This window comes from Carassius auratus, chromosome 21 (genome assembly GCF_003368295.1).
Source record: "Carassius auratus strain Wakin chromosome 21, ASM336829v1, whole genome shotgun sequence".
Taxonomy (NCBI): domain Eukaryota; kingdom Metazoa; phylum Chordata; class Actinopteri; order Cypriniformes; family Cyprinidae; genus Carassius; species Carassius auratus.
The window spans coordinates 21,573,501-21,594,581 of NC_039263.1; the positions used below are offsets into that span (position 1 = coordinate 21,573,501).

Genomic DNA, 21,081 nt, shown 5'->3' on the forward strand with positions numbered 1-21,081 from the left:
AGAGATGAAGGTGATGAGTATTTAAATGAACGTGTTAGTATTCAAGTGAGATAGATGTGAGACTGAGGGAAAATCTAGGAAATTGCACAGGAGCATCATTACCAGTGATTTAGTGATGATAAGAAAAGAGTGGAAAGTGAAAGATCGAGAGGGAGAAAAAATAAGGAATGGTCGATGAACGAAATCAGATATGTGCCGCTAAACAAGTTTGTTTCCCTATGGTTTGAGCTGCCAATTTCCTCTGATGAAATATGACCCAAAGTTTTCAACGGCAGCAGATTTATCTTGCTGATAATTGTTTTTAGATTATGGATGTTTTTGGAGTGATTTATTGCAGGCAGAAGGTCCCTGTAAACCCAGTTACAAGGGCACCTTTAACTCAGCAGAGATTTCGTTAATATGCCTTTTGAATAAATTAATCTATGTGTATGTTTGACCCTGGAGTAGGGCACACGGGACACACACACACACACACACACACACAAGCACAAACACACGGTCAGCTTAATCAAAGCCAACCTTGTAGCCATGTTTGTCTTTGGCCTCCAAAGTTTGTTTTATTCAGTCTAACTTCAAAACACACACACACAACTTTTACGTTGTCCCCTTGAAAAGACTTTGTCCTCACCTGAATATACTGTACACTCCCAAAAATATCTGGATGTCTATTTTAGCAGAGTACATTTTACCATTTTTTGTAGTTGGCTATGGTTCAGAGGCTCCCAAAGTAAAAAAAAACCCCACAACTTTTTAGTCCCCAGAGAAATTGAGGAGTAAATCGGCTGCTAGCAAATGATATTTCCCGAGAAATTTGTGTTGTTTCATTGTTACATTCATCCTGTTTTGATTTAGACACTTAATACAGGGTTTCATTTATTAACATTAATTAAGGCATTAGGTATCATGAAATTACAATGAACTGTAGATTTACAACATTTATTTTCTAGGTTAGTCTCTAGAATGTTAATTTCTCCGTATGCTAATGCTTTTTTAGCATTAAAGTTGTATAATAAGTTCATGTTTAATGAACAAACATGAATTAGCAATGAGCAGAAGTATATTTATAAATGTACATTAAGCTGTAAATTTGTTGTTTATTGTTAGTTCATCATGCTTACAGCATGTTAATGATGTAAGTGTTACCTAAATATTTTAATACAAATATTTGGATTTAGTAAAAAAAACCAAAAAAAAAATATTCAAAATATTTGAAAATAGATTTAAATAAATTTGGAATATTTTTATGCCTGGTTTTAAGGATACATTTATTTGGTAAAACTTTACAAATAAGGTTTAGTTAGTTAAAACTGGTTACATTTGTAACATTTAAAATTGTATATTAACTTCAGGTTTAGTGAACAAACATGAATTCACAATGAACGGTATAGTTTATTCATGAATTAACATTAACCTAGATAATAAATGCATTAAAAGTGTTGTTTATTGTTAATTTATAATACCTTCTACATTAACTAATGCTAATAAAGTTACAGTGTCTGCACTGTTAACCCTTGCTGTATTCTCTAGGGTAAATAACTGTAAAATAGCCAGCGTTTTGCTGTATCATCTGAGAACAGTATTTTCCTATGAATAAAAAACACCCTGATAAGGTGTGGAGTACATGGGTACTGCATTGATATTAAATATCACTATCTATATAAAATATAAGAAAATAATTATTTAAAAAAAGATTTTACTTGCTTTTACGACTTTAAAGACTTTTTCACACATTTATTGGTAACAATTTACAGTAATGTTCAGTTAGTTAACATGGATTAATGCTTTAGCTAATATTAAGTGAGCAACAACATTTGATGCAGTATTTATTTTTTTATGTTAGTTAATATAAATATGATTCTTGTTGGTTCATGTTAGTGCATTAAATATTATAACAGATGCAACTTTGGATTTTAATGATGCATTAGTAAATGTAAAAAATTAGCACTGACTGAAGATTAATAGATCCTTTATTGTTTTTAATTCTAGTGCATGTAAACTATAGTTAGCAAATTTATTTATTGTATGCAATGCAATTTTCACTGTCAAAACAATAACTATATATATATATATATATATATATATATATATATATATATATATATATATATATATATATATATATATATATATATATATATATATATATATAAAAAACTTGTAGCAACTCTGCAGTGGCCCACATCTATGGCAAAGGGCAGAAGCTGTATTGATTTTTTTTTTCTTTACGAAAGTACAGTTCAGTAAGGTTTTTTTGTTGTTGTGGTTGTTGTTGTGTCTCAGATCACAGAATAAACTTCACACACCCTGCAGGGAACTGTGGGTAAAGTGTTTTTGATGAGGAGGTCTTTGCTCAGGCGCAGCAGGACGGAGGTTAGCGAGCGTGTCTCTGAGACAGATATCCGGCCATTACACTTCAATTTCTGCAGGAGGGATTTTAGACATCCTGCTCCATCATGTGCCGCAGAAAAGATTCAGCCATTATTTTTATTGTCTGTTACGCATCGATGAAGAACACTTGGCTCGTGCTGAGAAGTATGATTCATTTCAGTGAGTCGGTTTGTTTGGACAGTTTGTTTCAGTGAACTGAATAAGAGAAACACTTCACTGATTCATTTACATCAGGAGTCACTAATGTTCTCAGAAGCATAGTTTAGTTAAGTGCTGCTGTTTGAAGCTGGTTTAGATCACTGCATCTCACAGTGTGATGCAATGTTACTGTCTGATTGGAATGGAAAATTTTAAGATATTTTACTTCAGATTTATTTTTCTGAGAGTAATTCCTGCTGTAATGATTTTGTAATTGATATTTATAGTAGGCAGAATATAATCAACCCAGTACATAACAGTGTTGTTTGTGAGTTGGACATAGCTACTTAAAATGCTAGCAATTTATTATTATTTTTAAAAGAAATTATACATTTTATTCATCAAAGATTTAAGAAAGTGATCAAATGTGACAATTGTTACAAAAATGTTCTGTAAATGCTTTTCTTTTATTCAAAAACCCTGTAAAAAGTGTAACATGGTTTCCACAAAATAATAATAATAATCATAAAAATAATAATTAATTAATTAATCAGCACAACTGTTTTCATCATTAATAATAATAAGAAATGTTTCTAAAGCAGTAAATCAGAATATTAGAATGATTTATGAAGGATCATGTGACACTGAAGACTAAAGTAATGATGCTAAAAACTCAGCTTGAGTCACAGGAATAAATTACATTTATTTACATTTTCAAATAGAAAACATTTTTTTTTTTGTAATAATATTTCACATTATTTCTCTTTTACTGTATTTTTAATAAAGGAATGAGCATAATATACTTTTTTATAAAACAACTGAATGTTACTCTAAAAAATAACTATATAATAAAATGAAGTACTGTTTTTTACATGTATAATCTATTTTTTGTTTAAATGCTGGCAGATCAATTACATAATAAGACAAAAACGAGATTATAAAAATAGTTTTTATTACTTCTGGTCCATTTATCACAATGGGAATAAAAGGTCAGCTGCAATGTATTGTGGGAGACAGTAAGCCATGCAGTGTGTTTTGTTGTATATTGCACATTTTAATAAATGTAATAGGTTTTCGTTCAGGCATTATGTGCATACAGGAAATTCACATACTATATGCACAGCATAGTATATTAAAGAAATAGTATTCACCAACAGGGGGCACTGTTCTCCTTTGTCTTGAAATCATTTACACATTAAAATCTCTTTTCAGCTGCAGGACAGAACAAGGCTCTTTTGTTTCACTGATTATATTTCGCATTAAATTCACGATTCAATATAGAATTCCACATTACGGGGAATCAATATAAGGTTTTATGATCTTATCCACATTCAGACCCCTGAAGGGCAGGGAATTTAATCAATAACAAAAGCAGGAGAGACAAGTGGCTAGTGAGCATCTTAAAGCAACAGAGCCATTATCAGGCTCTCACATGTAAAGATAGTGATGTTCATATGGTAATAACTGTTTAATAGGCAGTTTGATCATTCTCTTGGCTGAAATGATTCACTTTATCCAAAAATGAAAATTTGCTGAAAATGTACTCACCCTCAGGCCATCCAAGATGCAAATGAGTTTGTTTTTACATCCTATTTGGAGAAATGTATCATGACATCACTTGTTCACCAATGGATCCTCTGCAGTGAATGGGTGCCGTCAGAATGGGAGTCCAAACAGCTGATAAAAAACAACACAGTAATGCACAAGTAATCCACAGTAATCTCCAGACCATCAGTTTGTGTCTTGTCAAAAGCTGTGTGTTTATAAGAAACAAATCCATCATTAAGATGTTTTTAACCTCAAACCATTGATTCTGGACAAAACACAAGTCTCTATTCATAATATTGCTTTCTCCAGTTTAAAGAAATGTCTGAATTAGGAGAGAAATATGCAGATCAAGCACCATTTACAGGCAAAAACTACAGTCCAAAACAGTTAAATACAAGCAGCAGAAAGGCTTTTTCACTGGAGGAAACGTAATCATGAATGATAGACTCACATTTTGGCCAGAAGCGATGGTTTGAAGTAAAAATGTTTTAATGACAAATTTGTTTCTTACAAACAAACAACTTTTCAATTCATAAGATGGTAATTATTGGACTGGAGTGGTGTGGATTATTGTGATGTTATTATCAGCTGTTTGGACTCTCATTCTGACGGCACCCATTCACTTCAGAGGATCCACTGGTGATGAAATGCTACATTTTTCCAAATTTGATAAAAAAAACAAAAAAACAAACTCATCTACATCTTGAATGGCCTGAGGGTGAGAACATTTTCAACTAATGTTCATTTTTGGGAGTGAATGTGGGAGTTTCTGAGGTGGATAAAAATCAAACTCACAAAGGACTGCATCCCAAAAGACACTGCACCTGTGAGACTTCATAAACAGCTGTGTGTGTGTGTCTGTGTGTGTGTGTGTGAAGTAACAGGATGAAAGCATAAATCTGTTATAAAGAACTATATTCTTCCACTTCAGTTTCTCCTGTATGTATATGTTATTTGTTGCTGTAGTGTCCATGACTACGAGAAGAGTCCTGTGATAATGTGTGTTTTGCTTTGCAGTGATTAATGTTGTGACAGTAAAAGCAGTACTTAGTGGGAATCTAAATCACCTAATGTGGGAACATTTGTACGTGTGTGTGTTTGTGTACACACTTAATGATATTTGTTAGTATCTAATATAATCTTACTTTACTGTTTCTGCCCCGTAGCACAGAAACTGAGCGAGAGGGGAAATGAAAGTAAATGTATTCATATCAGAGAGTTCATCAATTCAAAGGTGAGAATTATAGAGGCAGGAAGTTCATTCAGAGGGCAACATCAATCCTGTGCTGTAAAGGACCTTAAGCAATGATATTTACGGTATGTGTACTCACTTCCTGTTTGAAACGTACAACTCCTCATCACAGGGACAAGTTTTGCATGGGCAAAATCACTAATGTTTCCTTAAAAAAAAAAAGATTTTTACTGCTGTAGTGGGTTTAATGTTGTCCAAAAAATTTAAGTTTGGTGTTGACACAAAAATCTCTGTGGAGGATCCCTTTGGGAATTAAGGAAAATACACTTCCTTTCCCTGAGTTGATTTCCTTTTACATACAATGAGCTTCAAGGGAGACATTTCCCCCTAAAGTTGTGTGAATAATTTATCAGCAGGTTCTCAAACAGCAGAACCGTGAAACAATTAAACATACAGGGGACCTTACAGCAGCTTTTGAGCCGTTTACATAATTCAAAAATAAAACAGCATTCGCAACACATTTAACTTTGCTATTGTGAGGTATTTCTGAGGGAGGGAATATTCGTTGAGAAATAATGTAGCACGGGACTTTAATTTGCACACTGGCTTGTGATTCAGTTAAAACATGTTAGGCTGTGATATTGCTGATTAATATAATTAAATATTTTTATTTTTCCTTCCCACAGGGCCTTTATTATCAGTAGAGAAAGTAATAATTTTAACGCTATTTATTATTTTCTTATTATTTTTATTAATAATATTTTTTATTTATTTATTGTTTTTTTGTTTAAATTCATCATTTTATATATATATATATATATATATATATATATATATATATATATATATTTTTTTTTTTTTATATATAAGAACACACATTTGAATTGTGTACAAATACATTTATAGAAATATATAAAAATAAAAAATTTATTAAAAAAGATGAAAAAGACAACAAAATTAAATCTTTAGCTAAAATTAAAATGAAAACAAAATCTAAAAATAAAACAAATTCAAAATATTAAGAAAAAACTGTAGTAGTATATCAGATAATTTTAAAATAACGCTGACATGAATGTGTATGAAAAGTAAATAGACTCACTATGGATTTCATGATTTTAAAGACTATAAATTAATGGAGACTTATATTTCTTGATGTAATTTGAGGAAAAGACTGGAAACTAAATGTAATTCTTTACAATGCAAAAATAATGAATTGTATACAATAATACCAAATCAATAGGATCTGTTTGATTTTATATTCAAGAACATGGATGTCTATGTTTTGCTTCATTTTTATGTGTTTTATTAATTACATTATCTTGGCCATTGTGTATTTATAAATATGCTCATCTCTGTAACCAGAATCTTGGCAAGTGTAAGAAAATCGGTGAAAGAATCTGTGAGTGTTATAATAACGTATGATCGTTCATCATATCGATAAGGCCTCTCAGAATGGAAGTGAATTGAATTAAACAGTCTTGGCTAAAATGCCTGTGAGGATGATTTTAGTAGCGCTCGAGCTGTGAGATGCGAGCTCAAACATGGCGTCAGCCTCGAAAGTGCTCCAAAAAAAAAAAAAAAAAACACAATTCAATTAGCCAACATTTAACTGCCATGATCAGACACACAATACTCGTAAAGCGGCTGAAGAATCAATCTCTGTCTCTGGCGCTCTGGTTGCTAGGAGACCGTGTAAGAGCAGGTGCACAGGGCTGTATGAAGGCTCTTGACTTGAAGATGAGATCATCGTCTTCTCCTGCTCTCGTGCTGTCAGGTGAAGCGCTGTGTGGTGCTGCATCGATGATTTCATGTCAGGATGCTGTTGCCATCTTCTCGCAGGAAGCCCAAGCTTTAGAAAACGTGGAAAGGTCATAATAATCTTAGGATATGAGGTGTACGTGACAGGAAAAGCTGATTTAATGCTCATAAACATGCAAGAATTGCACTGAAAACTTAAAATCCTAAAATTATGTTTTAGGATTCATTCTAATTGAAAATGTTAGGATGTGAAATGAATAAGAGATATTTCAGATTCAGTACTGTTTAGATCTCCAGTCAAATTTAACCCTTGTACTTTACCCAATTGTGTTTCTGGTTAAAAACTGATTGTAAATCCCTCATTATGCTATATAATTAATTTTGGGAGCTGATTGGTGATTTTCTGTGCTTGTGCACATTTTTTTTTTAAAGCATCATTTATGGATCATTTTTGCTATATACATTAAAAAAACAAAGGTTCTGATAAGGCATACACGATTATTCAGTTACACGAAGAAATACAAACCCTGTGCTAAATAAGAGACAACAAGATGATAAAGAGATTTAATATTTAGTAAAAATATACCATAACATAATATACAAATCGATTTTTTGTAGCCTACACTCGAAAAAATTATTTTCAGGGTTGTAAATAATAAAAGATTATTGGAGTATGTTTTAGAAGAAAACATAATTTGAGTCCTCCTACTTGAGTGTACATTTTTTCTACACTATTTTGTTTTTCAGTGTAGTAATTTTTGATCACAGATGTAATAAGGCAAAAGAAAAATCTAAATAAATAAATAGAAAGACAGAATAATAATAATAATAATAATTTGGGACATGTGTAAGTCAAAAGCGATAACATTAATGTGACAGTTCACCCCAAAATTAAAATTTTGTCATTAATTACTCATCTTCATGCTGTTCCAAATGAGCAAGACCTTCAGGAACTCAAATTAAGATATTTTTGATGAAATCCGAGAGCTTTCTGACCCTCCATAGACAGCAATGCAACTGAAATGTTCCAGGCCCAGAAAGGTAGTAAGAACATCATTAAAACAGTCCATTTGACATCAGTGGTTCAACCGTAATGTTACGAAGCTACGAAAATACAAAACAAAAATAACGACTTTGTTCAACAATTAGTTCTCTTCTGTGTCAGTCTTCTCCATGCATTCAGGGGAGGACCACGATGAAAATGAATGTGGGAGGAGCCTTGATGGAGGTTATTACTAAGAGGTCTATTCAAAACTCTCTATTGAGTGGTGAAGAAAGAATAATCGTTTGCTGGAGAGTGTTTGAAGTGCGGAAATGTGTTCTAGTGTGAGTGCGGTTTCTGAGAAAACTGTGAGTCTTATTTTATCTGGTGGGGAATCTCTTCCAGTTGTTTTTGAGGTTTTCGTTGTTGTCTTGGGAATTTAGTTGGCCGGTGCTTGAAGGAAGACTGAGATCTGTTTAAGCTTTGTCTGAAGGGGTATTTCCTCTGCTTTCTCTCCACCTGAGAATACAAGGCTGTTTAAAGTCACACTCATGCCATCAGGTACATGAGATATACATACCATATTACTGAAAGATTATCATATTTATATGGTTTATATTGTTTTCCAGGGTAAGTAAAAATACCCTGTCCTTATGAAACAAAAATATATTGCAGTATATTGGAAAATATCATGTAATATATTAGGCATATATTCTTATATATGGGATTTAATTTTTTTTTTCAATATATTGCAATATATTGAAAGTGGCAATCATTTGTATATTTTGTAATATATTATATAATATATGTATATTCAATATATTATTCAATGTATTCAAATATATAATATATTAGAAAATAAAAAGGGAAAATAATATATTACAATATATTTTAAGAAATGTATTGGTAAATATATTTTCCTTTCGTAAGGGTGAACTTTTTTCTTCTTCTAATTGTTTAAAAAAGTATTATTATTTTCAGTATTGTTAATAATAATGTTTCTTGAGCATCAAATCAGCATGTTAGAGTGATTTCTGAAGGATCATGTGACACTGAAGAGGAATGATGCTGCAAATTCAGCTTTGATCACATGAATAAATTACATTTTAGGATATATTGCAATAGAAAACAAGTTACTTTAAATTATAATAATATTTCACAATATTACTCTTTTAACTGTTTTTTGATCAAATTCGCCTCTTGGTCAGAAAATCTAACTGAAAACAGGAAACAACTGGAAACAAATGAAACTTACAGCTAACAACCCTGCAGTTTTCTTCAATAGACTAGTTTGAGATAGATAACCACAAGCCCACACAGTTATTGAAGGACTTCCTGTTTATCAAAACGTTGTGTTGACCACTTCCTGGCAAAGTACCCTGTGAGTAGATTCCCTGCCATATCAAATGGATGAAGCTGAGGTATAATCTTTCAAATAATTTAGCGCTCATAATGAGCTCAGATCTGGAAGGTCTTGTGGAATAAGTTTGAGGAAAAAGTATTGGAATGAATATACATACATGCACAAATGTGTAAAGTTATAATACAATTATGTCTTGAATATGCAGAATTTGTTGTACGGTAGCTCTAATTGTTCACTGTATCTCTATCTCAGTGGCTAATGACTAGCTTGTCTCGGTCAGGCTATCATTGCATCTGCTGTTGTATTTAGGCAATACAGCAGTGGTGAAACCAGCAGCGGAAAACACTCGTTGTGCATCACAGGTGCATCAGAGCAGACAGCAGTGGTTAAGGGCCCAAAGACCTCATTAACACGCAAAGACTGCATGCAGAAGAACATAATGTCTATAATGAAGTGCCCAGCATGCATTTAGAAGTCAACGTTAAGGATGTCAATTAGTTAAATTGATATGTTGAACTTTACAGTGGACACTAAAATGTCATCCTTGCATTAGCAAACTATCTTTGCATTCATTTATTGTGTCATGCTGATTTTGCATTGTGTTGAATTGCATTGTAAAGTACTGCAATATAAATTTCATCAACATCAGAATGAGAGGAAAATTGTAAAATGTAACAGTTATGAAATATAGTTAATAATTTTTATATTATTCTGAATCAATTCAAATCAAACCAGTCATGCATTGAGTTACACAGAAAGTTATGGGAAGAATTAGGTAAAGTTAGATCCTAAATGTGTTGTTGGTTTACACTTCATCTTTACGAGAAGACAGAAGTGAAAGAGAGGGGGGAGATCACATGAGATAAACCTTCGGGCACACTGACATTCAAGGAAGTATTGACTGATGGTGTGTTTTAATGTGAGCGAGTGTGACAGCGCTTATGCTATCTTAGTTTGGGTTTGTGATTAAACGATTCAAAATGAAGTTCTCCTGGCCTCTGGTCTGTGTGCTCATTTTGTCCTGCGTTTGCTTCGGAGGTAAGAGCCACATTCACCCTAAACGCCTTCAGAAAAAATGAAGCTTGTTAATTGGTTAACATACTCAATGTAACGTTCACAATATATACAGCATATAATTATTTTACATTAAACAAGACAATACATTTCATTTCACATTTAGTTTTTTCTTTGTACTTCTGAAACAAGCGTGAATTACCAAATTATTTCTTGTTGAGATGTTGAGTATACAGTACATAGTACAAATATTTTGTCTTGTATTTTAGTAATAAAAATACCTTTTATAAGTTTAATTTAAAATGTAAAACAGTACAATTTATATTAACAAGATGCCCCAGTGTTGCTCAACACATTTTTTTGCTAGTCATTTAAATAAATTGTGTTTCTTATTTGTGTTTATCAGTTTAATTAGGGCATTTTTTGTTGTCTAATACTGTTTATACATTAGTTAATGTATTATTTTGGTATCACAGATACTACCCTGATGACATTTTGTCATCAGGTTATGATGTCTATTTGGTTTAAATGTTATTAACATTTTTGCTATGAGGAAGACATCGTTGTACAATTTAGAGTGGCTGATATTTGTTATAATATCACAGGAATCTGATCTACACTTATTATACATCTCCTGTCACAGTCACTGGGTCTCATTTCTAAAACGTGAACACTAATTGTATAAATCTAGCCTACTTGTTTTGTTGTAGTTTTATATTCAGATGTACCATATGCTTACATCTGCCATTCTTTTCTTTTCACTTATTGATGGAACAAATTTCATATGCTTCTCTAAACGTCCGTACAGCCCAGTGTTGTTAAATATAAAATATTGATGACTTTCTTACTGTTTGTTTCTCACAGGTTCATTTGAGGAGCTGTCTGTGATTCAGAGCCCATTGAATATCACTGTGAATGAAGGAGAATCTGTTAATATCAGCTGCTGTTGGAATAAAGCAAAAGAAGGAAACAAAATTTTTAAAGTATTATGGTATAAGCATAATGAAAGAATACCAGAAGAAAAGCGGCAATATCAAACGTCCCCAAAGAAAAGCTGCTCCTTTCTGAAAATCACAAATACAGTTCAAAATGACACTGGAGACTATGTTTGTAAAGCTATTCAGGACATACCAGTTCTGGAGGAATATGAGGGACAAAAAACACACCTGAATGTCGTTAAAGGTGAACACAGAACTGAGGCAACAACTCAAGGTAAGATTCTTCTTGTTTCTTTGCTGGAACATATGGAGAAATTTTGCACTTGCTCACCAATGGATCCTCTGCAGTGAATGGGTGCCGTCAGAATGAGAGTCCAAACAGCTGATAAAAACATCACAATAATCCACAAGTAACAAGTAATCCACACCACTCCAGTCCATCAGTTAATGTCTTGTTAAGTGAAAAGCTGTGAGTTTGTAGGAAACAAATCCATCATTAAGATGTAATCGTTGCTTCTGGCTTCTGGTCCATAACACTTCTTCTAGTGAAAAAAAAAACATTCCCTGTTGTCCATTTGCATCAAATCATCCAACATAAATGATACAAATTGTTTTGGCTTGTAAATGGTGCTTGGTTCTGTGCATATTTCTCTCCTGATTCAGATTAAATTACGTTTTCACTGGAGAGGACTCGTTTTAAGTAAAAAATATCTTTATGTATTTGTTTTGTACAAGCATGCAGCTTTTCACTTTTCATTGATGGACTGGAGTGGTGTGGATTACTTATGGATTATTGTGACTTTTTTATTAGCTGTTTAGACTCTCATTCTGACGGCACCCATTCACTGCAGAGGATCCACTGGTGAACAAGTGATGAAATGCAGAATTTCTCAAAATCTATTCTGATGGAATTCTAATCCATTTTTGTGTGAACTATTCCTTTATTAACTGTTGCATACTGCGATAATCCTATTCTTCTGCTGTTTGTTTTGCAGATATTGTTCATACGGTTTCCAGCCCAACAACCAGTGAGTACTTACAACATGTTACTAATATTCTGTTTTTCTTTGTACCAATTAGTGTAGGTTTTCTCAATGTGTTGCGTTGTAAATCTTGGGTGTCCATGCAGTGACTGTCTCCCCAAAGGTTTTCTGTCACTCTCTGACTAATAAAAGTGAATAAATAATACATAAATCATATTTGAAATATACAATCTTCTAAAATTAGCAAGCTATATGTCATGTGTCATGGTCATTAATATTTCTCATTGAAGAAAAGCCATCTGCAGTTGATCATCCGAAGAGAAATACAGAAGATGCAAACTTTACTTATTTGGAACCTAAGGGTAAGATGTTATATGACTATTTTGAATATTTTGAATATTTGTCTTTTTATCTTAAATGTAAAAATTCAACATACAATGATTTGATTCTGTAAATGTTTACTAAAATGTTTTTATTAAAAACATATTTGAAATTCCCTCAATAAAGTACGATGTGCCACAAACAAACTATAAAATCTCATAAGACACTTGGGTAAGAGTTATGTTTGCAAGCGTAAAAATCAATTGTTTCCCACAGGTAGTTCGCAGGAGGTTGTGATCATTTATATTTTCAGAAGTCTGCCCTTCATCTGTCTGTAAGTGGCATTCTTTTACCTAAACAGGGACAACAAACAAGTCACATCATTACGACCAGGTAATGGTTCAACATATCCAACACAAACTTTACAACATCGTTGAGTCGTTTGTTTAGTCTTCAACCAACTTACCAACCAACCAAACAAGAATCTGATTCAAAATTTGTTAACAACATTTAATTCGAAACATAGATGCATTTGAAAATTGGAAAAATGAACAAGACTGTAGTGTATGTTTAACATCTTTTATAAGGGATGTATCACAGGTATCCAAAAAGATATAATACCAGGATTCCAGAAATGCTACAATGATTTTATAAAGAATAATACACAAAACATAATGATCAGAAATATAATTCATTCAAAACCATCAATAAAAATAATTTAAAATTGAATAAAATAAGTCCGTAATAATTTAACAACCTCAGAGCCCATTGTAGGCCTGTCTTGAAAATTTTTATACAGAATAATTACAAATGCAGTTCATTGTAGAGATCCTTAAGATTTTTTTCTTTTAAACACTTACAGAATATTCTGATTTTAAAACCACAGCAGGGGTGTATGAATACAATCAGTGTCTAACAACATCTCAGACAGTGTGCTTCATGCATGAGCAGCAATACACTATTTTTTCTCTTTGTTATAACAAAGTGTTGTAAGCAAAGTTAAATAATAGATTTGTACCACAGTAGAAGAAGTTAAAGGAAAAGTTTACCCCAAAAAATGTCAAGTTGCTGAAAATGTAATGCTGAATTTCTCCTAACTGATGAAGAAACACACTCATACATCTTGGATGGCTTTTAGGGTCAGTACATCACATGCTCACAATCGGATCCTCTGCAGTGAATGGGTGCCGTCAGAATGAGAGTCCAAAGTAATCCACACCACTCCAGTCCATCAATTAATAAATTGTGAAAAGAAAAGCTGCATGTTTTTAAGAATTGAATCCATCATTAAAGGTTAGTTCACCAAATAACCATTCTGTCATTAATTACTCACCCTCGTTTCATTCTAACCTTGAAAGATATTCGTTTATCTTCAGAACACAAATTAAGATATTTTTGATGAGTTCTGAGAGCTCTCTGACCCTGCATAGACAGCAACACAACTGAAATGTTCCCAGACCCAGAAACACAATAAGGACATCAATACAACAGTCTATGTGACATTAGTTCAACTGTAATTTTAGGAAGCTACGATACTTTTAGTATGCAAAGAAAACAAAAATAACATAATTTATTCAACAATTCTTCTCCCCAAGTTAACATCCTCTGCCATTTTGGAGAGTACCAATGGCGCGTGCGTGATCTTTCCCCAGAACGTTATTAACATAATCAGTGTTGTTTATGTTCAGCATGCGCATGCTTTCTCCTGAATGTAAACAACGCTGATTACTGCAAAGGATCCACTGGTGAGCAAGGGATGTAATCCCTATATCTAGAATGGCCTTTTCTAATACCATATTTTAATTTCTGGGTGAACTGTTCCTTTAAAGTAAAAATGTATAGCCTTAGATGTAAGTGAGAATTTTATATTTATTTATTTTGCATCTAAAGCAGTTGAGCATGCTGTAGAGTTGGGAGTGAGACCAGATGAAGACCTGGAGGCTGGAGAGACACAGAAGAATGAAACTGAAGAGGTGAAACATGGAGATAATATTTCAGAACAGGAGAAAGATAGGGTCAACAACGAGAAACCTGAAGTAACTGTTGCAACAGAAGAAGAGAAACCGACTGCTGTAGTTGTGAGCATTGAACAAGGTGCATCTTCAATGCATGACAACGAAAACAAGAGCATTTCTGTTACGAACACTGAGGAAAAGACACATCTAATGCCTGATGTTGAAGAAGGGACTGTTTCTGTGCTGACTGACTCAGATTCAGCTCTGTGAGACACAGAGGAAATGCAGTTATGGTATGCTGTTCAGGTCTGTGATGTCACTTCCTGCATGATAGCTTGTTTGCAGACTCATAATGGTTTGAATTCTGAAAGCAGGTGGAATAAAGTATGTTAATGCATCTTTCTGTATGATTGTGTATGTGGTTGTGTTCAGTCAAGTGTGAGAGCAGTGTTGTGGTTTACGCTGGGCTTCGCTGTGATAAATTTAGTTGCATGGGGAGGGGTTGAAAATCTGAGAGTACGAGTGTCTCGTGCGTGTGAGAGGTTGTGCTGTGTGAGTATAGCAGAGTTGAGATTCTCTGCAGACGGTCAGAAATGAAGTGTTCCTCCAGACTCCTGTGTGGACTCCTCGTGTCATGCCTTTGTTTCAGAGGTAAGTGCCACACAAAACTCCTTGGTGAAGAGAAACCCAGTACAGATGCTCCAGGATACTGTTCAGTATTAGTGCAAAATCAAACAAACCAAATGATTGTAGAGCTGTGAGATAATGCTGTCTTCCTATGTTCAGTTGAAGACATTTTTTTTACCATATTACATTTACATTTACATTAATTTATTTATCAGTTACATCTATATGCATGAATATGTTTGATTATATCATTAACTTAATTTTCCATACATTTCTGCCATATCTACATTAATTTTGACAGTAACCTTGACATTTGACAAGTCACTTCTAAATATATTGTATAAACTTAATTTTCTGTAATTGTCTGCTTTGCAACGATTTATATTGTGTTATTTATATTACACAATATTGTATATATATATATATATATATATATATATATATATATATATATATATATATATATATATACTGTACATATATATGCATGCACAAACACATAAGCTGTATAGTATTTGCATATATTTTTTTTTTGTAGAAATTTTATTTTATTTAAGTACCTGAATCCATGCAGGAGACAGTAAAGTAAAGATTAGTATTTATGGTATTTAAAAGATAATTCGATTTTGACTAACTTTTGAAACCTCAGCAAAAACTAAAATGCAATATAATTATTATTTACATCTAATTAAAAACACACTTTAAAACAAAGAATGTTTTCTCTAAGAGGTAGGTTTAGTGTAGGTTAGAAAATGTAACGTATTTTGCAAGTAATCTGTGATCATTTGAATTTGATTTGAGTATGGAGATGTCTCTCAGGTAACATGCCAAAGATTTTTGCAGTGTATGTATATGTATATATATATATATATATATATATATATATATATATATATATATATATATATATATATATATATATAAAATAAATAATAATGAATAAAATAATGTAAATACAGAACTCCACAATAGCATGTTGTCATTTGTGTTTTTGCTTCTCTCACAGGTTCATATGAGGAGCTGTCTGTGTTTCAGAGCCCATTGAATATCACTGTGAATGAAGGAGAACCTATTCAAATCAGCTGCTGCTGGAATAAAACAAAAGAAGAAAACAAAACATTTAAAGTATTTTGGTATAAACATAATGAAAAAATACCAGAAGAAAAGCGGCTATATCAAACGCCCTCAAATAAAAACTGCTCCTTTCTGAAAATCACAAATACAGTTCAAAATGACACCGGAGATTATGTTTGTAAAGCTTTTCACGACATACCAATTCTGGAGGAATATGAGGGACAAAAAACATACCTGAATGTCATTAAAGGTGAACACAGTACTGAGGCAACAACTCAAAGTAAGATTCTTCTTCCACACTCATTCCACTCAGTCTTTGTCATTTCATATAGCATTAAGATTCATGTCATTGGATTTAAGGGATGTAGCCAACCCTATTTATTAGAAGCAGGTGTCCGCAAAATTCAGGTCATGTTGTGGACATTTATGACTTCATATAATAGAGTGTAAAACAAATGATCTCTAAATGATTACTTGTCTGATTCTTCTGCTGACATCATTACAGGCAATGCTAGTACATCTGCCCAAAGCACTCAAACCAATGGGACTAGCGGCCCCCTTTCACATTCACCTCCCATCCTGCCTCTATCTCTGGCTGCTGCCATCGGCCTGCTGACCCTCTGCTTGGCCTTCAGTGTGTGCAAGATGAGAAACTCCTGCAAAAAATCAGGTACACTTCAAGACTGAGGCTCATTACTGGTGTGTTTGTGCTGAATGCATGTGTACCGCATTGCTTTATCATCCCCTATGTTGTACAGTGCTTATATTTTTATGTTTTTATGTCCCTGCAAAGCTGAGACTCATTAAAAGTTCATTAAGAATAATGAGACATTTTTTCACCACTTATACCCAGTTCAATACTGTAATCACAGCCAGACATTTATTACGTTTATTACTCCTTAATGAATCTGATTAATTGTACATTTTCTGCAGCTGAATAAACATTAGTAGGCCTATGCTGTCACACAAACATCCAGACTATAAAAAAAAAAAAAAAAAAAAACTGCACTGACTAAGAGCATAGTGAATGATGCAAGTGCATGTAATGTGAAAAATAATGTTGCCTATGTCACAAAGTTGCTGTGTTAGCAGGTCTTTTATGTCAAAACTTGTCCAATTTTGTGGCCCCTCGCACAGGAAGTGCAAATGTTAAGCTTTTTCAAACACACAGTTAACACTGCGTTTTAAAAATAACAGTTATTATTTTGTCTTAAAAAAAAAAAGTAAAACATTACTTTAAATACATTATAAATAATACATTAAACTGCATAAACTACATTAATTATTAAGAATTTTCTATTAATTTTCTATTATGTAATAGTAATATTTTTTTATATTATATACAAATGTATATTTTATATTTTCAAATAGTCAGAAATATTTTAATATAAAAATAAACACATACATTTTATTTTATTTATAAATAATAATTTTATGTTTATGTGAAAAATAAATAAGTGTTACATTTTTGCAGTCATGCATTAGTAAAACCGTTCTCAAATGAATGGTCATGAATAGTGAAGAAAAACAATACAATTAATTATTAATCAGGTGTTTTTGCAGACATTTTGCCATTTGGTATTATGGTATGTAAATAGCATAACATATTAACATTTAAATTAATATTAATACAGACTGCACTGAACAGGCAACATTTTGTAAATGCAAAAAAAAGTGTTTTTTTTCTTCAACCAAACACTCCATGGTCTTTTATTGAATTAATATTAAATATATAATTTTACTTGATATATATCACCAATATCGCATGTAAAATCTGGTTCTTGAAGCAGAACCATTGCTTGTGTTACTTGCATTATTTCAGTTGGCTGTGCCTCTCTCAAACACTCTTTCAGGTGTTTTTTTATTTGTGGTAAAGTTTTTTTTTTTTTACATTTAAATTTTTTTTTTTGTCATCTGGACATAGTTTGCTTGCAATGACTTTAACACCAGTGTATATTCACATAGCTTCATATATAGACAGCTTAGTTGGTTTATAATGAGAATAGTATATTTTTGTCATGTCACATCACCCGCTTGCAGTAGGCACGTTGTCACGCAAGCTGCATAGACCTAAGTGCGGTTTGGTTCTATGTGTCAGTAAAAAATAGAAAGGCATAATACTTTTTTAGAAAGGTTTGTAAGGTATATCTGGTACTTGTTACTTCTGATTAAAAATGCCATCATTAATGGGGATCCTTTGATAATATAAAACGGCTTTGAAATTTTTGAAAGATTTAGAATTTTCAACATACTGTACATGTAGATATTTGAATGTAGCCCTAATCCCAATGTCTGTCTCTTCCCTCAGAGCGAGTGGTTATTCACCAGACGCCACACAGTGAGGGTGAGGAGCATGAGAACATGGAAGAAGAAGGTAGCACAGGCTCCTCTCGAGGATCCCTCCAGTGGGTAAGTCTGATCCGACCCCATGAGCAGTCGAAATACTTGGTACAAGATGAAAAAATTGTATGCGTCGAGTCATGCAAAAACATACAACCCTGACCCGAGTGTATCTATAAGGCCTAACCATGTTTGTAACAGCAAATATTTGTTCAACTAAGTTGTTTTCATGAAAGTGTTGGGAGACACATCTTCATGGATGTGTTGGTTGGTTTCTAAATACATCCACAGCTCCAGATGCTGGTGTTGGCTCTGTTCGGAATGGAATACTAGCATGCATACTGTATAATACATATGGTGTATTATTTTGTAAAAACTAGTTTTTGGTGTCACATGACCTTACATGAAGTTACATGTTCAGTCTAGTTCATTTAATTTCAGTGTCATTTTCACAGCAAAATATCTTAGTTAAGTGATGTGACAGCCAAGTATGGTGACCCATATTCACAATTCGTGCTTTGCATTTAACCCATCCAAAGTGCACACACACACACACACACACACACACCGTGAACACACATCGTGAACAGACACCCGGAGCAGTGGGCAGCCATTTATGCTGCATCACCTGGGGAGCAGTTGGGGGTTCGGTGCCTTGCTCAAGGGCACATCAGTCATGGTATTGCCAGCCCGAGACTCGAACCCACAACCCTAAGGTTAGGAGTCATACTCTCTAACTACTAGGCCACAACTTCCCTGATTAGTATGCCAGTTATATCATCCTGGAAATACATAGGGATATTTTGCGTTTTTATTGTAACTAATAAAAACTCTTCACTTTTAGCTGTTGTTTGTATCATGGCTGATATTTATTACAGTTAATTTGACACACTGGACTGCACTGTGTATCCCACACAGTCCCAGTCAGCACATGACATGACTGACATTTATTGTTGAAAACTTAATATCAGTTGTAGTTTCAAGATTGAAAACACATTGAAATAGCATTCAATGCTAAATGGTTAAAACAACGTCGCAATATCAACATTAATTCAACAAAATTCAACCGTGATTCAAGCTTGATCCATGACAGTGGTACATCTGTGGATAAACATTGAAACAACATCTTGGAGTGTGTTTTTTATGGTAATGTTGTAACATTTTGGGAAATGTAGTGGGTGATTTGGGTATCCATACATATGCATACAGAAATTAGCATATTGCAAATTACAAAACAGACTCTTTATGAAGGACCCTTGACCCAAATCAACACTAATGCATTGCAATACAGCACACAAATACATAGTCTCAAGTAGATGCAAGTAGCTAGATCTTAAAAACACCTTTTTAATCTGAATTAGAATTAATTAAAAATAGATTGTTTTGCTTCCCACATTACTGTATGATGTCACAAAGCACAATTTATGAGCAATATCTGCAATTCCTCTGTAAGAGAGTGTGACAAGATCTCATTCTGTATCAAATCTGCCCTTTTTTTACCACGTCTCTTTAAATTCTCAAGGATTCTGATGAAATTATTCCATATTACATCCATATTTCAAATGATGTGACTGATTTTTGCTCTCCTTCTCTCTCTGCAGTATCAAGTGCCTGTTTACTGGTCTTACTTTGATCTACAGAGGGGTGAAGACCAATGACAACCAGAAAAGAAAGATGAACGCTATATAGCCTACTCTTTTCTGCATTGCATTTTGCATTCTCTCTCTTCTTTCATGAGAACATCTTTGTAAACAGCAGTAATTGTAAACAAAAGTAATTTTAATCTTCAGATTCAGTTCAAACTCATTGAGCTCTTGATGGTTGTAACAGATATGAATCCCTCTCTTTGTAGCTGCTCTGTTGATAGTTTTATACTTATTTTAATTTTGTTAGATTTTTTATATGAGTCTTTTTAAATTAAAGTGTGTCATACAGACATGCATGGTAAACTACTTGGATGTCATGCCCTGACAGATGCAATTCAGCCATGTACAAAAGTACCACACTCTGCCTGTCCTAAAGTTTTCTCTGTGTCTAACTCTGAAAAGTTTTATAGTAAAGACTTTTGTACTGTACAGATGTCGGATGTGCCTTTCAGCCTTCTTAGAAATGTTTCTCAGACTTCATTCTGACACTTTCATAGTGTGGTTTCATTTGCCATTTACAATAAAAGCCTGTGAAAACCATTGAATGTGGTACTTGTGTCACTACACGTGAGACAGAAGAGAGTGAGGTAGATGCTGAGTTGCAGGGTGGAAACTGTGATGCTGTTGACAGGTCAATGGCAGGAAATGGAAAGCACAGTGCATCTGGTTTTCTTTGACCTTATTTTCAACATGATGCACATGTGTGTACTTCTGTTGACCAAACAAACAAAACAGCAAGTAATACTCTTAATAGCATTTACTGATAGAAATGTAGAATAAATACACCTGGTTATTTCTTATATAGGGAAATAAA

The 21,081-nt window shown here is 33.2% G+C and overlaps 1 protein-coding gene across 1 annotated transcript; it reads left to right on the forward strand.

Moving 5' to 3' along the window:
- Window positions 1-10,334: 10,334 nt before the first annotated feature.
- LOC113038934 (uncharacterized) lies at window positions 10,335-20,800 on the forward strand. Its single transcript, XM_026196751.1, has 5 exons — window positions 10,335-10,407; window positions 16,214-16,561; window positions 16,787-16,951; window positions 18,590-18,690; window positions 20,223-20,800. The coding sequence occupies exons 1-5, from the start codon at window positions 10,350-10,352 to the stop codon at window positions 20,277-20,279; spliced, it is 729 nt and encodes a 242-aa protein (XP_026052536.1). The 5' UTR covers window positions 10,335-10,349; the 3' UTR covers window positions 20,280-20,800.
- The last annotated feature ends 281 nt before the right edge of the window (window positions 20,801-21,081 follow it).

Bases quoted from the DNA above. Each gene is read 5' to 3' on its own strand.
- LOC113038934 (XM_026196751.1), top strand. From the start codon at position 10,350: ATGAAGTTCTCCTGGCCTCTGGTCTGTGTGCTCATTTTGTCCTGCGTT. The intron at 16,952-18,589 runs GTACACTTCAAG...CTCTTCCCTCAG, and splicing joins AAACTCCTGCAAAAAATCAG to AGCGAGTGGTTATTCACCAG. The intron at 18,691-20,222 runs GTAAGTCTGATC...CTCTCTCTGCAG, and splicing joins CTCGAGGATCCCTCCAGTGG to TATCAAGTGCCTGTTTACTG.